We start from the raw sequence: 19,791 nt of genomic DNA on the forward strand, positions 1-19,791 counted from the left end.
AAAAATTTTCTCCCATTCTGTAGGTTGCCTGTTCACTCTGATGGTAGTTTCTTTGGCTATGCAGAAGCTCTTTAGTTTAATTAGATCCCATTTGTCAATTTTGGCTTTGGCTGCTGTTTTAGTCATGAAGTATTTGCCCATGCCTATGTCCTGAGTGGTATTGCCTAGGTTTTCTTCTAGGGCTTTTATGGTTTTAGGTCTAACATTTAAGTCTTTAACCCATCTTGAATTAATTTTGTATAAGGTGTAAGGAAGGGATCCAGTTTCAGCTTTGTACATATGGGTAGCCAGTTTTCCCAGCACTATTTATTAAATAGGGAATCCTTTCCCCATTTCTTGTTTTGTCAGGTTTGTCAAAGATCAGATGGTTGTAGATGTGTGGTATTATTTCTGAGGGCTCTGTTCTGTTCCATTGGTCTATATCTCTGTTTTGGTACCAGTACCATGCTGTTTTGGTTACTGTAGCCTTGTAGTATAGTTTGAAGTCAGGTAGCGTGATGGGAGGAGAGCATGTTATATCCCCTCATGATCTTTTCTGCGCCATGGACGTTTCTTTCCATAGACCCCAAAGCAGCTATCACTGTAAAACCGAAAACTCAAAAGCCTCAGCTGCCCCCAAGAACTAGGACTATTAAAAAAGTTCAAGTTATTTTTTATCTATAATCATACACAAAAGCTCGGTGTAAATGTTCTTTAATTCACCTATATTCAATTAAAAGCATTATCTTAAAAATAAGATTCTAGAAGGAATCAATCCTGGAACAAATTATTACAAAAGAGAAGCAACATTGAATGACAATTTAAATATACATAGGAGGAACAATAATATCTATCCAACATATAACATTATGTAGAGCTTATAGTACAGCAGGGCAAAAATATCTGTTTCCATATATTACTATACACTATGCAAGTGGGAAGAAACAAAGGTGAACCCCACCATGTTTCTCTGACTGCTTTCCCACGCCTATGTTTTCAGATGTCTTTAAAACTAACTAAATGTATATTACGAGAGGGAAAGAAAAAAAAAAAAAAAAAAAACATCACCAAGGAGAAAAGACCTTAATTTCTCCATAACAAATATTTTACCAGGAAAGTAAGTATTTGTTAAAAATGAAGATGTCTGTGTTTCAGGAAAGGGCATTTCAGACCCAAGCATTTTGATTGGGAGAATGATACCACACCGTCTAAAGAACTGGACACCAACAACTATAAGAAAAGAAATGCACAATGTTGACTTCATCTCTAGTAAATTGTCTGTTTGGAAGTTCTACTTATACTTTCTAGTTTTATGTAATAGCCCACCACCTGGTTAGTATAGAAATAGACTTCTTTGTTTCGTTTTTTTTTTTATTTTAATTTCTTTCACTGAGGGCACAGCATCACAAAAGATACTACTTAGCCTCTCTAGCAAGGATAATTATTAGCAATGTGCTTAAACTCCTCAAATTATCCACACACCAGGCCCACTTCACTGAAGCAGACAAAAGATAAAACGGTGTGTGTCTCTCTGTGTTTGTATATCTGTGTGTGTATGTATACGCAAGTGAATTAAACATGGAGCAAACACTGAAAAAACATACATAAAATGTTCGGTGTTAAAAAAGAAAACTTAAGTAGCCATATAAACTTGGCAGTGATTTTTTGGATACATTAAAAATTGACATACCAGTTGGACAGAGATCTAAATGGCATAAAGAATGAAGTAAAACAGGCAGTTGAAATGTCTATACTAACTGCCATGAAGCACACACGGTCACACGGTCTTACAATCACCAATTCAGGGCCATTTTTCCAGTTTGTAGTAGTATTTCACTTATTAACCTGTCAGAAATTACATTTAAAAATCATTTCATGAGAAATAATGAAAAGAAAATTAAAAGCATAAAACAAAGATAATGACAGAAATAACAGTTAATAGGTCTGGGCACAGTGGCTCACACCTGTAATCCCAGCACTTTGCGAGGCCAAGGTGGGCAGATCACTTGAGTTAGGAGTTTGAGACCAGCCTGGCCTACACGGCGAAACCCCGTCTCTACTAAAAATACAAAAATTAGCTGGGCGTGGTGGCGGGTGCCTGTAATCCCAGCTACTGAGGAGGCTGAGGCAGGAGAATCACTTGAACCCAGGAGGTGGATGTTGCAGTGAGCCGAGACTGTGCCACTGCACTCCAGCCTGGGCAACAAGAGCAAAACTCCATCTCAAAAAAGAAAAAAAAAATTCTATATATAGTTAATGAGGACTGACATTTTTTATACCAAACTGTGAGGTTTTAACTTTTAAAAATGCACACATGGTTCTATAATTAAAGATGAAAATCTAACGAAAAACTAAAGAATTTATATTCACGAAATTAAGGTTAATGGCTGGGCACAGTGGCTCATTCCTATCATGTCAGCACTCTGGGAAGCTGAGGCAGGAGGATCACTTGAGACCAGGAGTTTGAGACCAGTCTGGACAACAGAGGAGACCCCACCTCTACAAAAAAATAAAAATTAGCTGCGTATGTGATACATGCCTAGAGTTCTAGCTACTCAGGAGGCTGAGGTGGGAGGACTGCTTGAGCTGATGAGGTCAAGACTGCAGTGAGCTGTGATCATGCCACTATACTCCAGCCTAGGTCACAGAGTGAGACCCTGTCTCAAAAATAAATAAATACATAAATACATAAATAAATACATAAAGTTAATCTACAGTTCTCATAAACAAGTTATGTAACAAAAAGGACCCAATATATGACTAATCTCTTTTAGACAATAATGTCAGAAGACAAGGGTACTGCTAACTTAGATATACTTCTATAATTAAAAGATGCACACTACCATAATATCTTAATAGACAAAGAAGATATATTCAAATGATACATTTACTGGCATCTTAACTGTCAAAGGCATGAAGCCAAAAGCCAAAAAAAACACAAAATACATTTTGCACATGCACTATAATGAAAGGAGAGATTAATGAAAATATCAGTTCTGACTGGGTATACCAGGAAGTATCAAATAAGTACAGAGGAGTCATAGAGCAGAGGAAAAAAAATGTGAGTGACAAAGCTCAAGTTCAGCAGAATTACAAAAGGGACCCAACTGAGACTGAAGACCAAAGAGGAATCTGGGGAAACAAAGAGAAAGAGAGTCCACGAGGAGGCACTAGCACGTGCCTGCAGCCTGCTAACTGGTCCACATCAGCGCAAGAGGATTTCCAGCACCTGTCTTTGGCTGCATCAAAGACAGGCAGTGACCTTCCCCAATTGTCAGGGTGACCCACAATAGCTACCAGGCCAGTCTCACAAGAACTAAGAAAACACCATCAGCTAAGCACTTTGTATCCATTTTCAAGAAGTTCATTCTCAAGGAAAGACAAGGTGACATTTGAGAAAATCTATCTCTACCTGGGGAAGCTAAGGAAGCTTTCAGAAGAGGTGGCATTTGAGTTGGACCTTAAAGGATGGGTGAAAGTCTGCAATATAAATAAGTAAAAGTCTATTTTATGCAGAAAAAAAGTAAATGGCAGCTCTATTTAGATGAATCATTAAATACACAGGAAGAGGTAGTCATGGAGATGAGGCCAAAGGAAAAAACTATATTGGATATGCATTCTTGTGGGGACTGGCCCTTCCAGGGTCAGCTTAAAGAAATCACCTTAAGGTGATTTCAAAATTTCAAAGTTATCATCAAAAAACATGTTTCCCTTAAAATTCCTCTAACAGGAATAATGCATACAATAGATAAAACAGGATTAAAATAGCAACTGATACAAGCATATTAAAGTGTAACTATCTATTCAACCAATCTACACGTAAAAGTGACAGCTATCTGATTTCTCTATTTTAATGAGAAAAAAACAAGTAAGACACCAAAAGTGAGATAAATAGGTTCCACAATAAAGAAATTAGAATGAAAAAGGAAAGATAAAGGAAAACTTTAATATAAAGTTTACAGGACATAAAACTTTACATAATATAAAGTTGGTTGTATTTAACTTAAAATAATCAAGTGAAAAGAGGCTTACAGAAAGCCTGGGGTGCATAATTTAAGAAGGAAAGAGTTTATTACAAAAAAACTACAACTGAAGTAAGGTGCTTTATAGCAGATTTCTACCTCATTTAAAACAAATCTAATGCCAATACTAATCACTAGCACAAAATTTGCATAATTACTGCAGCAAGTCTATTTAGTCTATTAAAAACTATTTAGGTAGAGTGTTTTTGTTTTCAAGAAAAGCATATGGAAATGAATGAAGTAGAGTCAATTAACCAACTATTACAATACTATCAATTCTTAAGAAGCAGGGGCATGGCTAGTTCATTCTAATCACTTGTGGCTTGGACAGAGTTTCGGACATGCAGTCACAGGAACAGGCTGCACCTACATACTCCAACTCTCAATTCTAGCCACTATCACGTTCCTAGCAACCAGCCCAATGCCTGACACAGAAGGGTCTCAACTAATGTCAGTCAATAACAAATGGAACATAACTAATGCTATAAAACCAAAGACCTTGCTTCTACTTTAATTCACTAATGCCACTTGTGCCTTTCCTTCATCTGTAAGACCTGTCTGATATGTCAAATATTTTATGACTTCAGTTTCAATGAAAATAAGTATGCTGCCCATACCCTGGTGTGATCTTAAGGATGACAGTAAAAGAATCTGATCATCTAATCGTAATCTAATTAACATGATCACCACTGTTCTGTAAATCATGTGGAAAAAGTGGGGAAAGGCTGTGAATACATGCTAACAATGAGGATATGTGCTGAACTCCTAGAAACCTCATACACAGTCACTCAATATAACCTTATTCCAGTATGTCTGTTTTTCATGATGTTTTGTAGCACAGAGATCTCCACTACTAATTTGAGAACACTGTTAGCATTGTGACCCCAATCGAGAATAACTAACCTACAAGAAATAGGCAGGGCCCTTCATACATATCTAACATACATATCTCTGCTTTTGCACTTATCACATATTTCAGGAAGAGAAAGACACTTCCTGAAATAAGAAAGCCTGACTCAAAAAATTTTTAAAAAACATGTTAGTAGCTGGGCACAGGGGCTCAAGTCAGTAATCCCAGCACTTTGGGAGGCTGAGGCAGGTGGCTCACGAGGTCAGGAGTTCAAGACCAGCCTGACCAACATGGTGAAACCCCATCTCTACTAAAAAATACAAAAATTAGCCGGCCATGGTGGTGTGCACCTGTAATCTCAGTTACTCAGGAGGCTAAGGCCGGAGAATCGCTTGAACCCGGCAGGCAGAGGTTGCAGTGAGCCGAGATTATGCCACTGTACTCCAGCCTCGGCAACAGAGCGAGACTCCATCTCAAAAAAAAAAAAAAAGTTAGTAAATCTAAGACCAATAGCAATAACCTCCGGTATTAACAGAAAAGTTAGATATTAACTCTACTTCTATCTACCCATCTTTCTATTTACCTATCTACCTACCTAAGTACTTATTTTATCATCAAACCAAAAGTAGAAAATGCTGGAACAGGTAGAGAGATATGCTCCAAGACTTCTAACCAAGAAAATCACCAAACTTCATGATGTATAAAAGAGAAAATACATTAAAACTTCCATAATTTTAATCTTCCTTGAACTCCCTCCTTAGGCATTTAAGCTAAATCTCATAACTTATATTGTTAGAGTAGGTAGTTAGGCAGACATGAGCACGGCAGGAGAAGGCCCCTCCCCAGGAATGTCAGGGGACCATGGGTGATGGTCGGGCGATTGTTAAACTGTTTCTCTAAAATAATTGGTGGCAGCCGGCACCAGGGAAAGGCAATCTCCCAATAGATAGAAAACATCTGGAGCCGGTAATGAGCTGCTTCCTTACAAGGTCTCTGGATTTGGGCGAGTGGGCTCACATGCACACTAAGAGGCAAAATGGTGGAGTTTAACTGGTGTATGACCTTCCTCTAGGAATACTTGACTGGTAAGGGAAAAGCGGCTCAAAAGAGCATACACACAACTTCAGTAAACACAAGGAGCACGTGGCCCCTCCCAAGTGCTGGCAGGCCACTGGACCACTGGGCTACTGTGCATGCAGACAGCCCACCGTAAAGGAAGAATCAGGGGAGAAGAAACACAAACCCCAAACTATAACAATGTATAAAACCTCAAATCAAGGTCCAAACAGGGCACTCAGATCTCTCAAGTCACCCACCTGGCCCTCTTCCAGGTGTACTTTTGCTTCCTTTTGCTCCTGTTCTGAAACTTTTTAATAAACTCTCACTCTGGCTCTAAAACTTGCCTCAGTCTCTCCCTTTACCTTAAACCTACTTCTGCCCCTCAGCTGAATTCTTTCCCTGAGCAGGCAAGGATCAGGTTGCTGCAGACCCTTACGGATTCGCCGCTGGTAAAAACATCACCTAACCATTGCAGGTAAAAACTTTAAGATAAACTTTCAACATAGTCTTTCCCCTGAAATGAATCTCAGGAAACACCTACTTAACAGAAGTCCTTGACATAAAGTGAAATTGCCAGTTTTATGCAGGAGTCTTATATACTATGCAACGCTCTTCAGATTCCTCTGCATTTTGAAGTTTTCACCAATTTTAACAGCCCAGTCTTCATCCCTTGATTTCAGCTCTTCACAAATCTTTGTATCATAGAACAGAAGTTACAGAAAATGTTGAGCACATGGGTTAAATGGTAATGCGGACAGCACCCTCAAGCCACTTCATACTTGCTAATACCCCAACCCATAATACTGTCTCCTCTCCAAACTCTCAATGCTACCCTATACATTTCCTAAGCCTTTCCTATGTTAAGATTAACAAGTCAAGCACAATACTTCCCTATTTTGTTGCCTTTACTCGGAAGAAAAGAAACACAAAAGGAGATACTACAAATATAAAAAAGCACAGCTTCTGTTAAGAGAATCACAAAAAACCTACTCTTTAGTATTTATCAATAGGCCTGCTTCTTACAATGGTTAAAGGCTCCAGAACACCAAGGATTATCCTAGCATATATGTGAAAGAACCTAACATCTCAATAACCTAAAAAAGACAAGTTATTTTGGAAATGAGAATTAACTAGCCATTTCAGTATATCTGATACTTCAGATACCTTTAGTTTTTTTCAGGTACAGACTGATCCTTATAGAAAAACTAATGAAATGAGGAACTTCGGTTGGCTCAAAAATCTACATCGTTCACACTATGTGCAAAATTAAGACTCTCAACTCCCTCAAATATAACAGAATTCTTTAGATGTAGCTCTGAATATTCAATGTCTCCAACGGTTTGGATCAATGGTTGTCTATTTCTAATGTTTGCAATAAAACAGTCACTCACACTCTCCCCAAATGATATATAATCTGATACAACAAATTCAAAAAGAAAGGATGTGCCTGATCAGTTTTAGTATTTTCTAGCAATACAAGCCATACTAAAATCATTCTTTCATTTATTGTCATTAATAGCAATTACGTGACAGATACTGCACTAGGCACTAGAGACACAGTGACAAAAGACACTACAGCCATTCGAATAACTACCTAATTAGTGGGGTGTTAATTTGAGAGAAATGTTTGTACAATTATAATGTGAAATTTTAAGCTGACTAACTTAAACATAGTTCAATTTAGAACACCAAGACTTTCCACTGTAATCGTATTAGACAAAGTTCTTTATACAAAAATCACTTGTGATGATTTATTCCCTCTACTATCACAACTATCTCAACTACAGATGTGAGCTTATTCACATGTGAGGTTTGCATTCTAAGAAACATAAACATCGGCCGGACACGGTGGCTCAAGCCTGTAATCCCAGCACTTTGGGAGGCTGAGACGGGCGGATCACGAGGTCAGGAGATCGAGACCATCCTGGCTAACACGGTGAAACCCCATCTCTACTAAAAAAAATACAACAACAACAAAAAAACTAGCCGGGTGAGGTGGCGGGCACCTGTAGTCCCAGCTACTCGGGAGGCTGAGGCAGGAGAATGGCGTAAACCCGGGAGGCGGAGCTTGCAGTGAGCTGAGATCCGGCCACTGCACTCCAACCTGGGCGACAGAGCGAGACTCCGTCTCAAAAAAAAAAAAAAAAAAAAAAGAAACATAAACATAATGTTGAGAATACTAGAGTTCTGTGATGATAAGAGGCAATCAGGAATAGCAAAAATATGCATCAACGCGTCAAGAATCAAGTGCTTCTGCCTATCTACCTTGGTCTAAAAGTTCCACTGACAACTCAATGAAAATGCTCCTTTGGAGAAAAAAAAAAAAAAAAGAATTCAAAACAGCAAACGATATTGAACATTATTTTCCAACCTAGAGGTAATCCTATAAAAGTTAAAGAATAATGTAAATAAACACTTACTAAAGCCTGTTTCTTACACAAAACCTTCCAACAGTATCCATTCTGTGACACTATCCCATTTTAACTATATTTTCAGCACCCCAAGAGGTTCTTACATATTAGCATCATCTTCATTTTTGGTTTTGCAAATATGATCACCCTGAAGATATCTTATTATTGGATGCTGCAACAAATGAGGCATGTGGATGCTTTTCTGCTATCACTGGTGCCAAAAATAATTTACACTTGAACAAATACTTGTTGAGGATTCAGGCTTAATATCCACACTGTAGTTCTGAAATACAGTACGGTATTCCATCCTTGGGGGTCCATGCTTTGGAAATCACTTTTAAACAGTTTAACAGAGAAGCAACAATAAATTATTCCAATCATTAATAATTGAATCACCATATTATGAATTCCACTTTTTAGTCAGGTTTCAGGGTACTTAATAGTCATGTTAGTCAGTCTCAAATTAAGAAAGCAAGCAAAGAAATAGAAATGCTAATTAAGATTACCTTTGTTCCAAAGATGACGAAAATAGTTGTCCAAAGGCTGATTAAGAATTACAAGGCAGTACTTCAAATTCCCTAGAGAAAAAAAGAAAGCAAAATAAAATACCTAAGTGAACTGAGTCTTTTGTTCCCCTTACATGAGTCTAAAATCATACCCTACTAGTCCAGATTTTCAGTATACAGAGAGCTAACGTTCAATCACAGCGAATTTCCCATACCTTAATTTTAAAAGGCATCATACATTAACAGGTCCTACTTTACTTAGTATATCGGTCACATTACCATATTGTTGAGCAACGTATCATAGAAACAACTGGGTAAACTTTTTGTAGGGGGCGAGGAGTACAAATGTTCTTGATATGAATTCTCATCCTTCCAACATATCCACTACTTTGACACAACTACCTTCTACCTATCTGGTTTTATATCACCCCGACCTTATTTACCAAACGGTATGGGGTCTAGTGGGTGTGTATTTTCCTATTCATTCATATTCTTTTTCTCTCTTTCTTTCCTTCCACCCTTACCCGATTTTGGACTTTCCAAAGCAAAATCCTGTGTGCTTTCACAAATCTTACTAGGTCTTCTTATGGTTCTCTTATTCCAGGTTTTTAATGACACGCCAAAGATAAAGATGAAGAAAAGTTTCTTTTGAGACAATCATTCCACACCTTTTATAATGTACTTAAAATAGTGCAAAGCAAAGTACAATCAGGTATTGAAAATCTGTCATTCGGTTCAGTCCAAGCACCCTCCATTTCATTTGTGAAAAATAAAATGTTTAAGAAAAATTGTTTTTTAAGCAATCTCACTGTTAGAAATGGAACACAATAAATAAATAAAACAGTATGCCATCATACATAGCAAATATTATTTTTTTTTTTTTTTTTTTTTTTTTTTTTTGAGACGGAGTCTCGCTCTGTCGCCCGGGCTGGAGTGCAGTGGCCGGATCTCAGCTCACTGCAAGCTCCGCCTCCCGGGTTCACGCCATTCTCCTGCCTCAGCCTCCCGAGTAGCTGGGACTACAGGTGCCCGCCACGTCGCACGGCCACTTTTTTTTTTTTTGTATTTTTTTTTTTTTAGTAGAGACGGGGTTTCACCGTGTTAGCCAGGATGGTCTCGATCTCCTGACCTCGTGATCCGCCCGTCTCGGCCTCCCAAAGTGCTGGGATTACAGGCTTGAGCCACTGCGCCCGGCCCATAGCAAATATTATTAAGTGCCAATTGTATACCAGGCACTGGGAGTACAAACAGGGATAAGATTACAAGCTGTGAGATGAGACACTTACAATAAAGATGATTTATTCAAAATACAATATAAGAGAAGCACAGGAGGAGTGCCAGATAAATCGACACATGAGTATAGCGGGAGTTCAAAGGCTAAGAAGCCAATAAAGTCTGGTGTCATCCCAGAAAGTTTTGTGAAATGTAGATTTTTGAACTTGATCTTACAAAGAGAAAGAAGATGCAAAGAATAAAGGAAGGGGCTTTCTAGACAAGAAAAACAGTTCACAAGCAGCTGCTCTCTCCTTATTCATTAGGGTTACTCCAGTGAACAGTTTCAGAAGCAATGCCCTAATGATTTGATCATAGGACATTAATACTAACATCAGTAATTTTAAACATAATGTTTAAGATAACACAGGAATTTAAGTTGAGGCATCTCAACATCTACAAAGAGTGATGCAGTAATGAGTAGTAAACACAATTTATATAATTTGGGAATCCATATAGAGATCATAGCTGAAGGTAAAAGAGTAGGCAAGCCACTGAGATACTGCACAAAGCATGGGAGGGCAAAGAGAGAAAAGAATAAAGATGAAAGCAAAGACACTGTGTTTTCCTACGATAAGAGAGCCGAAGGAGGTCAACAGAGAAAATACAGAAGGAAAACCCATAAAGGCAGAAGGATAAGAAGGTATTTCCAAGAACATGCAGTTGATAACACAGCATGCTACAGAAATGTCAAGGAGATTGAACAAGAGGCCAAGGGGAGAGGGATCTCAAAGAAAATCTTAAAATTCATAGAGGGAGACTCAAGATAGTGAAGTGACCAAGGGATTAGTGAACAGTCAGGAGATGATTAAGACGGAAGAATAGTCACCTTTCCTTAAAATATAAAAAGTTAACTGTGAGAAATGGAAAAAAAAATGCAACAAAGATAAAATATTTTAAATATAGAAAAAATCTTATATCCTAAATAGGGGAGGGAAGTAAGAGGAAGAAGAGAAATTATCCGTTTGTTCTTTCAACAGGTTATTTTCAGAGCACGCCTTGTTCAGGCACTGCTCTGAACAGCAGTCAAGAGAAATGGCATGTCCCCCCACCCCACCACCACCACCTGTAAGGCGTATCTCCTACTGAAAAAAAAGGGCTGAGACTGAGGCACATGAAGGCACATCATGTGCCTCAAAACTGAGAATGTCTCTTTTTTTTTTAAGAGATAGGGTCTCACTCTGCCACCCAGGCCAGAGTGCAGTGGTACAATCATAGCTCATTGTGGCCTCAAACTCTTGGGCACAGGTGATCCTCCTGCCTCAGCCTCCTGAGTAACTGGGACTGCAGGTGCACACCACCATGCCCAGCTAATATTTTTATTTTTTGTAAGCAGCAGTCTCCAACTCCCAGCATCAAGCAATCCTCCACCACCCAAAGTGCTGGGATTGCAGGCGTGAGCCACTGCAACTGCCCCTATTTATTTATTATTTTTTTGAGATGGAGTCTCGCTCTGTCTCCCAGGCTGGAGTACAGTGGCACCATCTTCGCTCACTGAAACCTCTGCCTCCCAGGTTCAAGTGATTCTCCTGCCTCAGCCTCCCCAGTAGTTGGAATTGCAAGTGCCCGCCACCATACCTGGCTAATTCTTGTATTTTTAGTAGAGACAGGGTTTCATCATGTTGGCCAGGCTGGTCTTGAACTCCTGACCTCAGGTGATCCACCCACCTCGGCCTCCCATAGTGCTGGAATTACAGGCGTGAGCCACCGTGCCCAGTCTGCACCTACCCCTACTTAAAACAAGGTAAAATAAAATATGAGGGGAGAATTACAGTGGAATATGGAACATTTTTAAAACAACTGTTGTAAAAAACAGATTACAGGATATGACAATCCACAATTTTAAAAATAGAAATCTAATTGGAATTAACTAAAAGGTAATATGATATCATATCTGTCTATAAGTTTAGCACTTTTCCCACTGATTATGAGGAGGAGACATAGGAGTGGGCATAAACAGGATGGGGATGATGGCTGGTTTTGAGAATTGGCAAAATCACTTGCCAAGAGGTCAACAGAATCCAGGATGTTTATTTGGGCAGATTTAGAATGAACGATTATGGTGAAAACCAGTAATGGCCTCTTCTTTAGTAATAGAATCCTGAAGGGTCTTTTTGTTCATTTTACTGGGTCAGGTAAGAAAAAAATAACCTTGTGGGAAAATGTGGTCCATAAGGCTAAGTTCTTAGATGTATGTAGTTTCTATGTAATATCTGGAAAGTCTCCTTAAAATAAACGGGGATTTGTCTTCTACTTCTTTCCTTTCTCCTTCCTGCTATCTGCAAGTAAGAATTGATAGACTCATTGAATGAAATTCTAGCAGCCACCTTGGATCATAAGAACCAGGGCATCAGTAAAGGAGCCTGGGTTGCTGATGACTTTGTGAATCTTCCTCCATTCCAGCACTTCACTACCTGCCTCAAATCTTATTTTACACAAGTGAAGAATCAACTTTTAAGCCGTTTCCTAATCTTGGCCTTAATTCCGGAGAGCACTCCTAGAAGCAAAAGGTCCTACCAGGAGTTCAGGAGCCAGGACTGGAAACAGAGCCCCTGCCACTACTTTATGAGAATTTATTAGAAGGTTGTGAGACTGCAAATCAGTTTCTTCCTCTCCCTTCTTTTCCTTCTCAGTGGTTCTTAGATAACCCAGAGGAATTTATAAGACACGGAAATTTCTAGACCCTGTCCTACACCTTTCAAATTATATCCCTTGGCATTAGGTATGGCAATCTACATTTTACAAGCAAGTTATTCTACCACAGGTGGTCCATGGACTAAGCTTTAAGAAATCCTGCTTTGTTATCACTATACCAGTGAAGTTTAATCGGGCAAGGTAATGCATTTATTATTTCAAGTAATAAGTGTCAAGCCCTGAATTAGGTGCTGGGGATGCAAAAATGAAAAAAAAAAAATACTTCTATTCTGTACAAGTCACTATTATTTCAGGTTTCTATATTCGAGTGAAAAAAAATCTAATTGTAATAAATGCAGTGATCACAGTCCAGATTGTGTTAAGGTAAAGATGAACTAGAAAAGGATTTGAGATGACTCTAAAGAAGAGCAGACAAGCATCAAAATGCAGGACATTAGCTCATTCATTCATTCCACCTGGACGGAGCATCAGTTTAAGAGATTCAGAGCCTGGTTCATGGTAAAACTCAGTAAGATGTCAATAGCAAGGAGCTAATAATTTGGATAACCCAATGGCCCTTTTCTCTGTAGCAAAGTCTACACTGCCAAAAGAGGCATTCAACAACGTTGAATGTAAGTTTACATGAATGACTGAAACTGCTGTTACTGATCATTTGATATATGAACTTGGTATTTTTGTGCCTCAGGAAAGCACTAAAATCCACATTACTGCTCCTCTAGACCAATACTTTCATTAAGGTGATATCCATGAAGGCATTTCATTTTTGGAAAGAATGAAGCGGTATAAAATGTATAGTACAGTTAGGCTTTACTAATGATGTTATTAATAAAAAAGAATTAACTACTTCAGCTATTTCTATATATAACATGGTAGGCTGTTTCTGTATATAAAGATATTTAGGTAATGGGATCTGATACTCTTTTCTAATCTAGTTTAGTTTTCTAATAAGATCTGATAGTTTTTCCTTTTCTAATCTTGTCTCCCCTGGAAGTCAGTATGGCATTTATTCTACGCTCAAAGCCTTCCTGATTACTAATCCATAACGGGTTGCAGAAAAAGTAGCATACAGAACCACCATGATTCCTAAAGAGCGTATGGGGGTTTCTCAAACATTCTACCACAATATAGCTCCATATCACTCTCAGATACTGAATTATGGGACAATGACTCTGGTTCTAAATGTTCCAAAATTCAGAAAACTCTGGGAACCAAGCAAGTAAGAAAAATCAATAGTCTTATTTCAAGTAGTTCTCAAGCTGTCACACTGATACTGTTCCTGGGATATGCACAAAGATTTAAGAAAAAAAAAACTAGAAAGAACTTCCTCATTATGTTATAAAAATTATAATTTTTTTAAATCAGGTGTCCTAAGGCAATCTCACAGACAAAGGCAGGCACAGACAGCAGGATTTCAAATGGGATGGTGAAAGAACCTTTTCATTATTTATAAAAATGTATGATGCACTCCATTTAAAAGAACAAAGAAAGACAGACTAGTCTTAATCCTTCAAATGTTAAGGCAAAACTCCCTGAACTGTTTTCTCGAATGGGCTTCAATTACAGAAGATGAAAAATCCCTGATCATGGATGTATTGAAACCAAAATGCTCCAAACTGCATGAAAATCCTGAGTTAAGTACAAAAGTCCAAGTTTATAACATGAAAATAAAAATGAGGTCAAATCATCAGCCTTGGGCTAAAAAGGGAAGAGGCCCTTTGAAAGTAAAAAACTAAACATAACAAGTTCAAATTTTAAGAAAGAGGGAGGGGCATCCCATCTGTCTTTACTGTACGTAGTTCTCCCTCTTGTGTAACAACAACAACAACAAAATTCTGCCTCTTTGGAGAAATGGCTGATTCTATTATTAAGGAACTATTCAAGATGAGCCCAGAGCACCAGGTAGTTCCAGAAAGAAGGAAAGAACATGATCCCCCAAAGAGACAAACAAAAATACCCAGAGATGAGAGTAGGTCAAAGGGGCACAACAGCCAACTGAAAGAGGTCCCAATGGCCAAAATTGTAAACAATTTGAGCAAAAAATAAAGTAGCATTGGATTACAACCCAGAGTATGAAATAAATATCCATGAGTCCATATGGATTAATTAATACATAAGGGAAAAGAGACAAATCTCCCAGACAGAAGAATTCCAAACAAATTATACAATCCTCCATCCTAAAGAAGAAAGAACATAGCTATAGGCTATACACAGCAGAGAGTGGGCTGCACATAGAAACTTCCTTCCAAAGAGGATTATGAAAAAGAGGAGAAAACTTTATGGTAGAGAAATATAATAAACACTACACTTCAGGCTGGTGATCAAGGTCAACATCAGTAGTCATAAATCAGGTTTATAGTATGTACCTTTAACACGATGTGATTAAAATGGCACTCTGTCTCCGGGGTTTTTCTCCCCAAAGTCTATAACCCTAGTCTAATCAGGAGAAAAATAGAACATAAATTCCAATAGAGGCACATCCTACAATACGCCTTACCAATATTACTCAAAACTGCCAACGTCAGCAAAAACAAAGAAAGTCTGAAAAACCGCCACAGTCAGAGGAGCCAAGGGGACCTGACAACTAAACATAATGTGGTATCCTGGAGGGGGTGCCTGGAGAGTAAAAGAACATTGGGCCAAAACTAAGGAAATCTGAATAAACTATGGAATAATAAACGGATGATAATGTATCAATATTGGTTCATCAATTATAACAAACGTACCATACTAACGTCCAATGTTAATCCAGGGGAAGCTGCTCACAGGGCTTACGTAACAACTCTCTATACTATCCTCTCAACTTTTCCTGTAAACCTAAAGTTATTTTTTTCAGTCTATTAATTTTTTTAAAAAAAGCTCTGGGACAAGCAAAAACAGAACTGAAAACTATTCCATCAGGTATTCATTCAGTGATTAACTCCATGAGACGAAACTGCCGACCCTTACGACAAAAGCACGTCTGGACTTCAGGAAAAAAGTCAAGAAAAAACCCACTACGCCAGAAGGCAAAGAAAATTCTATTCCATCTTTGGAAAACTAAATTACATTCCAGATTTTCTTTTCATTAAGAAGTGAAACAAGAATAGAAGAGAAAATCTCGAGAAAACCAATTTCTTTTTATTTCCAACTCTGAGAATGAAAACTATTGGGACTCTATGAGATAGACCATAGTCACATCTCTAAATCAATGATCTTGAAAACGCAGTCATGCAGCTCAGGAGTGAAAGGTTGATGTATTTTTTAATTAAAAAGAAATTAAGATGACATTTAGTATGCAGACAAGCACAAGGACCTCACTTGTCCTTATAGTAGATGGTCAGAGGTTATCTGCCGTGAGTGAGATATGCTAAGGAAACGCGAGAGCTGCACCACACAGAGGTGTCAGCAGCACCTCATCCTCTTCTCCAGTATATCAGGATGACCTGCAGTTTACCTGTGCCCAAGAAAGTAAAACTACAGATTATTCAGTTTAGCATAATCTTCACAAAATGGGTAAGTGACTTTAAAATATTCTTTAACACATATTGAAGATAATATAAATTCTGCACAAGCAGGCAAAAGCATACAAGTAAATGCTGACGTGATCACTTCTACTTCCTAGAACTAGCAAGTCTTAACAAGCTTGAAGTAGACTCTAACTAGCCCTGACAACAACTAAGCTCTGAAGAAAGGGACGGAGGGAGGAAGGGAAATTATAAACACATTGGAACTTTAGATTTACATCAATTATCATAAATGATAAATTTATCCTTCAGTATATAGAGCAATAGGTCGCAGCCTCTCTATAATCACAGATTTTTTTTTAATGCCAGCTAGCACAGTGGCTATCCCAGCACTGTGGGCAGCCAAGGTAGAAGGATTGCTTGAGGACAGGAGTTGAGGACCAGCCTGGGCAACACAGCAAGACCCTGTCTCTATAAAAAAAAAAAAGTTTAAAACATTAGCTTGGCACAGTGGCACATGTCTGTAGTCCTAGCTACTCTGGAGACTGAGCTGGAAGAATTGCTTGAGCCCAGGAATTCAAGGTTACAGTGAGCTCTGATCACACCACTGCATCCCAGCCTGAGCTACAGAGTGACACACTCTCTTTAAATAAATAAGCAAACAAGCCAACTCCTCCCCCAAGAGATCTTTATACAACATGCCTGTAGTAGGGCCTATGCATCATGACTTTTTACAAGCACCGTAAGAGTCTAACAGGTCACCAAAGTTGAGAACCACTGGTATCGTGTCTTACGCTATTAGCTAATGACAGTGTAAAGCCCTCATAACCAGCAATGTTACTTTAAAACACTATTAATTTCATCTGTATCTCACTCTTTTTCATTGCTGTTCTCTGAAAATTTTATATATAAATATCAAACAATAAATTATTTGTAGATTTTCATAAACATAAATGAATTCCCCTTTGAAAAGTGATATGGTATGAGATTTGTTTAGAAAAAAAACTGAAGCCCAATATTGTAAATGAAATTACATTACAATAAAACACAATTTACAACAGAAAAAATATTAATGACAAGTTATCAAGGGTTTTTATGTTCTGTTTAAAAAATTACTGAAATTCAGATAAAATGAATATTAGCCAAAGCACATGCCAGTCATTATAATAGTTATTTTGCCAAAGGACCAAAGACTATTGTTATGAATATCTCATCCCTAAAAAGTATTTCAGTTAAACCATGAAAGCTCTAGAGTACTGAGTTTCATATTCATATTGCACAAACTTCTATATTTAAGCACAAGATTCTTTTCAAGTGTGCACAGGGAAATCAAAACTGTCAAGTCAATTCGTTCTTTGAGGAAATAAATTGCATGTGGACAAAGCAGAACTATTAAAAGGCTCTGAACAAATATTCCATACCAAAGTCTATTAAAATAATTGAATTACCAATGGAATAAAAAAACTGGCAAGTCACATATAAGAAATTGCTTCAGAGAAAGTAAACAAAGAGTAGAAATAAACAGGTACTTCCTTGAGAAATCTTTCTTGCCCTCTCCCAAGAGTGACCATATGGTATATGCCAGTTGCACCAGTACTGAGCCCAGCTCGGTCGGGCAGAACCTAACCCAGCAGCGCTAGGTGAATTAAAGACACACACACAGAACTATAGAGGTGTGGAGTGGGAAATCAGGGGTCTCAGAGCCTTCAGAGCCGAAGGCCTCCAACAGAGATTTACCCGTGTATTTATCAACAGCAAGTCAGTGATAACCATTGTTTCTATAGATTATAGATTAACTAAAAGTATTCCTTACGGGAAACAAAGGGATGGGTCGAAATAAAAGGATGGGTTTGGCTAGTTATCTGCAGCAAGAACATGTCCTTAAGGCACAGATCGCTCATGCTATTGTTTGTGGTTTAAGAATGCCTTTAAGCGGTTTTCTGCCCTGGTTGGGCCAGGTGTTCCTTGCCCTCATTGCGGTAAACCCACAGTCTTCCAGCATGGGCGTCATGGCCATAAAGAACATATCACAGTGCTGCAGAGATGTTATTTATGGCCAGTTTTGGGGCCAGTTTATGGCTAGATTTTGGGGGGTCTGTTCCCAACACACCAGTATAATAATAAACTGTGTCCCCTTCCATTCATTCGCAAACTGCCCTGGCTTAGACAATAAATTATATAATCACTGTAGCCTCCATCATCTTCAGCTTCCAGCCCATCCTTCTATTTCAGTCTCCAGCAAAACTTACTTCAATGAGATGTACATCCTACCATACCCCATAAATAATGCTCGTCGGGTTGACCAGTGACCTCTTCTGTAAAACTCAACAACTAATTCTCAGTTCTCTTCTTGCCTAACCACATCTCAGCAGCGTAATAGGGTAGATCACTCCTTGAATCTTTCTTCTTGAATGATCAGGGATGGGAGTGGTGGGGGAGAAAGGACGGGGACAGGAAATAAAGTAGGGAGAGAGTTGTGTAGTTGCACTTTGTGAACCGTCTCCAGTTTCATTAGCTTTTTCCTGAACTATCGTGATCAAAACACGATTTAGCAATTTGAAGGCAAGACAATTGGTTTTTGCTGCTGTTGCTGTTGTTCTTTCTAGTACCCTTCCTGGAACATTTTGCATCATATTGATTTAAGTGTAGTACTCAGGGCTTCAGGACATAGGGCCATTGAGTTTTACGAGGGAGTAATTTCATTCTGCAAAGAATCACTTTGGGCAAGCAATCCCCCACCCCATCCCCTGACTTGAGGAAAACACTATCGGTTCTCCTTCTTCTGTGTGACTGACCCACTCCTTCTCAGTCTTGTTTGCTGCTTATTCCTTATCTGCATAGAAAGTATTGAATAAAACTTGTTGAATAAATAGTGAATATCTCTAGATTCTATATGTAAGAGTGTCCCAGATGCGGATCTTTGGGCCTTTTCTCAATCTATATCCACTCCCTAAGTAATCCCCTTCAGTCTCATGACTTCAAATGCTGTCTATAATGGTGACTTTCATATGCATGACACCAACCTGGGGTTTCCCCCTAAACTCCAGAACTCTATGTCTAACTTCCTATTCAACAATTCCACTTGGATAGCTAACAGATATCTCAAACTCAACAAGTCCAAAATCAGACTCCTGAATCTTATCTCTACGCAAACCTGCTCCATCCACAGTGCCGCCCAACCCAGTACTATATCTACCACCAACACTCTGTTCCCCGTGAACAGTTTTCATCTCTAGATTGTATAAAAATCCCCTCTAATTGGCCTCTCTACTTCTACACTTGCCTCTCTTATACTCTATTCTCCACACACGAGCCAGATGGATCTTGTTAAAATATAGTCAGAGGAAGTTATTTCCCTGTTCAAAAACCTCCACTGGCTTCCTTTCATAGTAAAAGTCAGATTCCTCACAAATCACCTACAAGGTTCTACATGACCTGGCTTCTCTCTCTCTCCCTGCTGTATCTCCTATCTCCCTCCCTCCTCCCCCACAGGCCCATTCCCTGCTACAGACACACTGCCCTCCTTGTTGCTCCTAAAACACACGGAGCACAATGCTACTTTTTTTTTTTTTTTTTTTTTTTTTTTTTTTTTTT

General features: G+C 38.6%; 1 protein-coding gene across 6 annotated transcripts in view; it reads right to left on the bottom strand.

The window, feature by feature from the left end:
* TPK1 (thiamin pyrophosphokinase 1) overlaps positions 1–19,791 on the bottom strand; it is a 404,677-nt gene that overhangs the window by 316,134 nt on the left and 68,752 nt on the right. For all 6 annotated transcript variants that reach the window (XM_017893766.1, XM_017893767.1, XM_017893762.1 and 3 more), the window contains one exon: positions 8,828–8,899. In XM_017893766.1, coding sequence (XP_017749255.1) covers positions 8,828–8,899 — 72 coding nt within the window. The remainder of the gene's footprint in view (positions 1–8,827; positions 8,900–19,791) is intronic.

Source organism: Rhinopithecus bieti, unplaced genomic scaffold, assembly GCF_001698545.2.
Source record: "Rhinopithecus bieti isolate Rb0 unplaced genomic scaffold, ASM169854v2 scaffold_23862, whole genome shotgun sequence".
Lineage (NCBI taxonomy): Eukaryota > Metazoa > Chordata > Mammalia > Primates > Cercopithecidae > Rhinopithecus > Rhinopithecus bieti.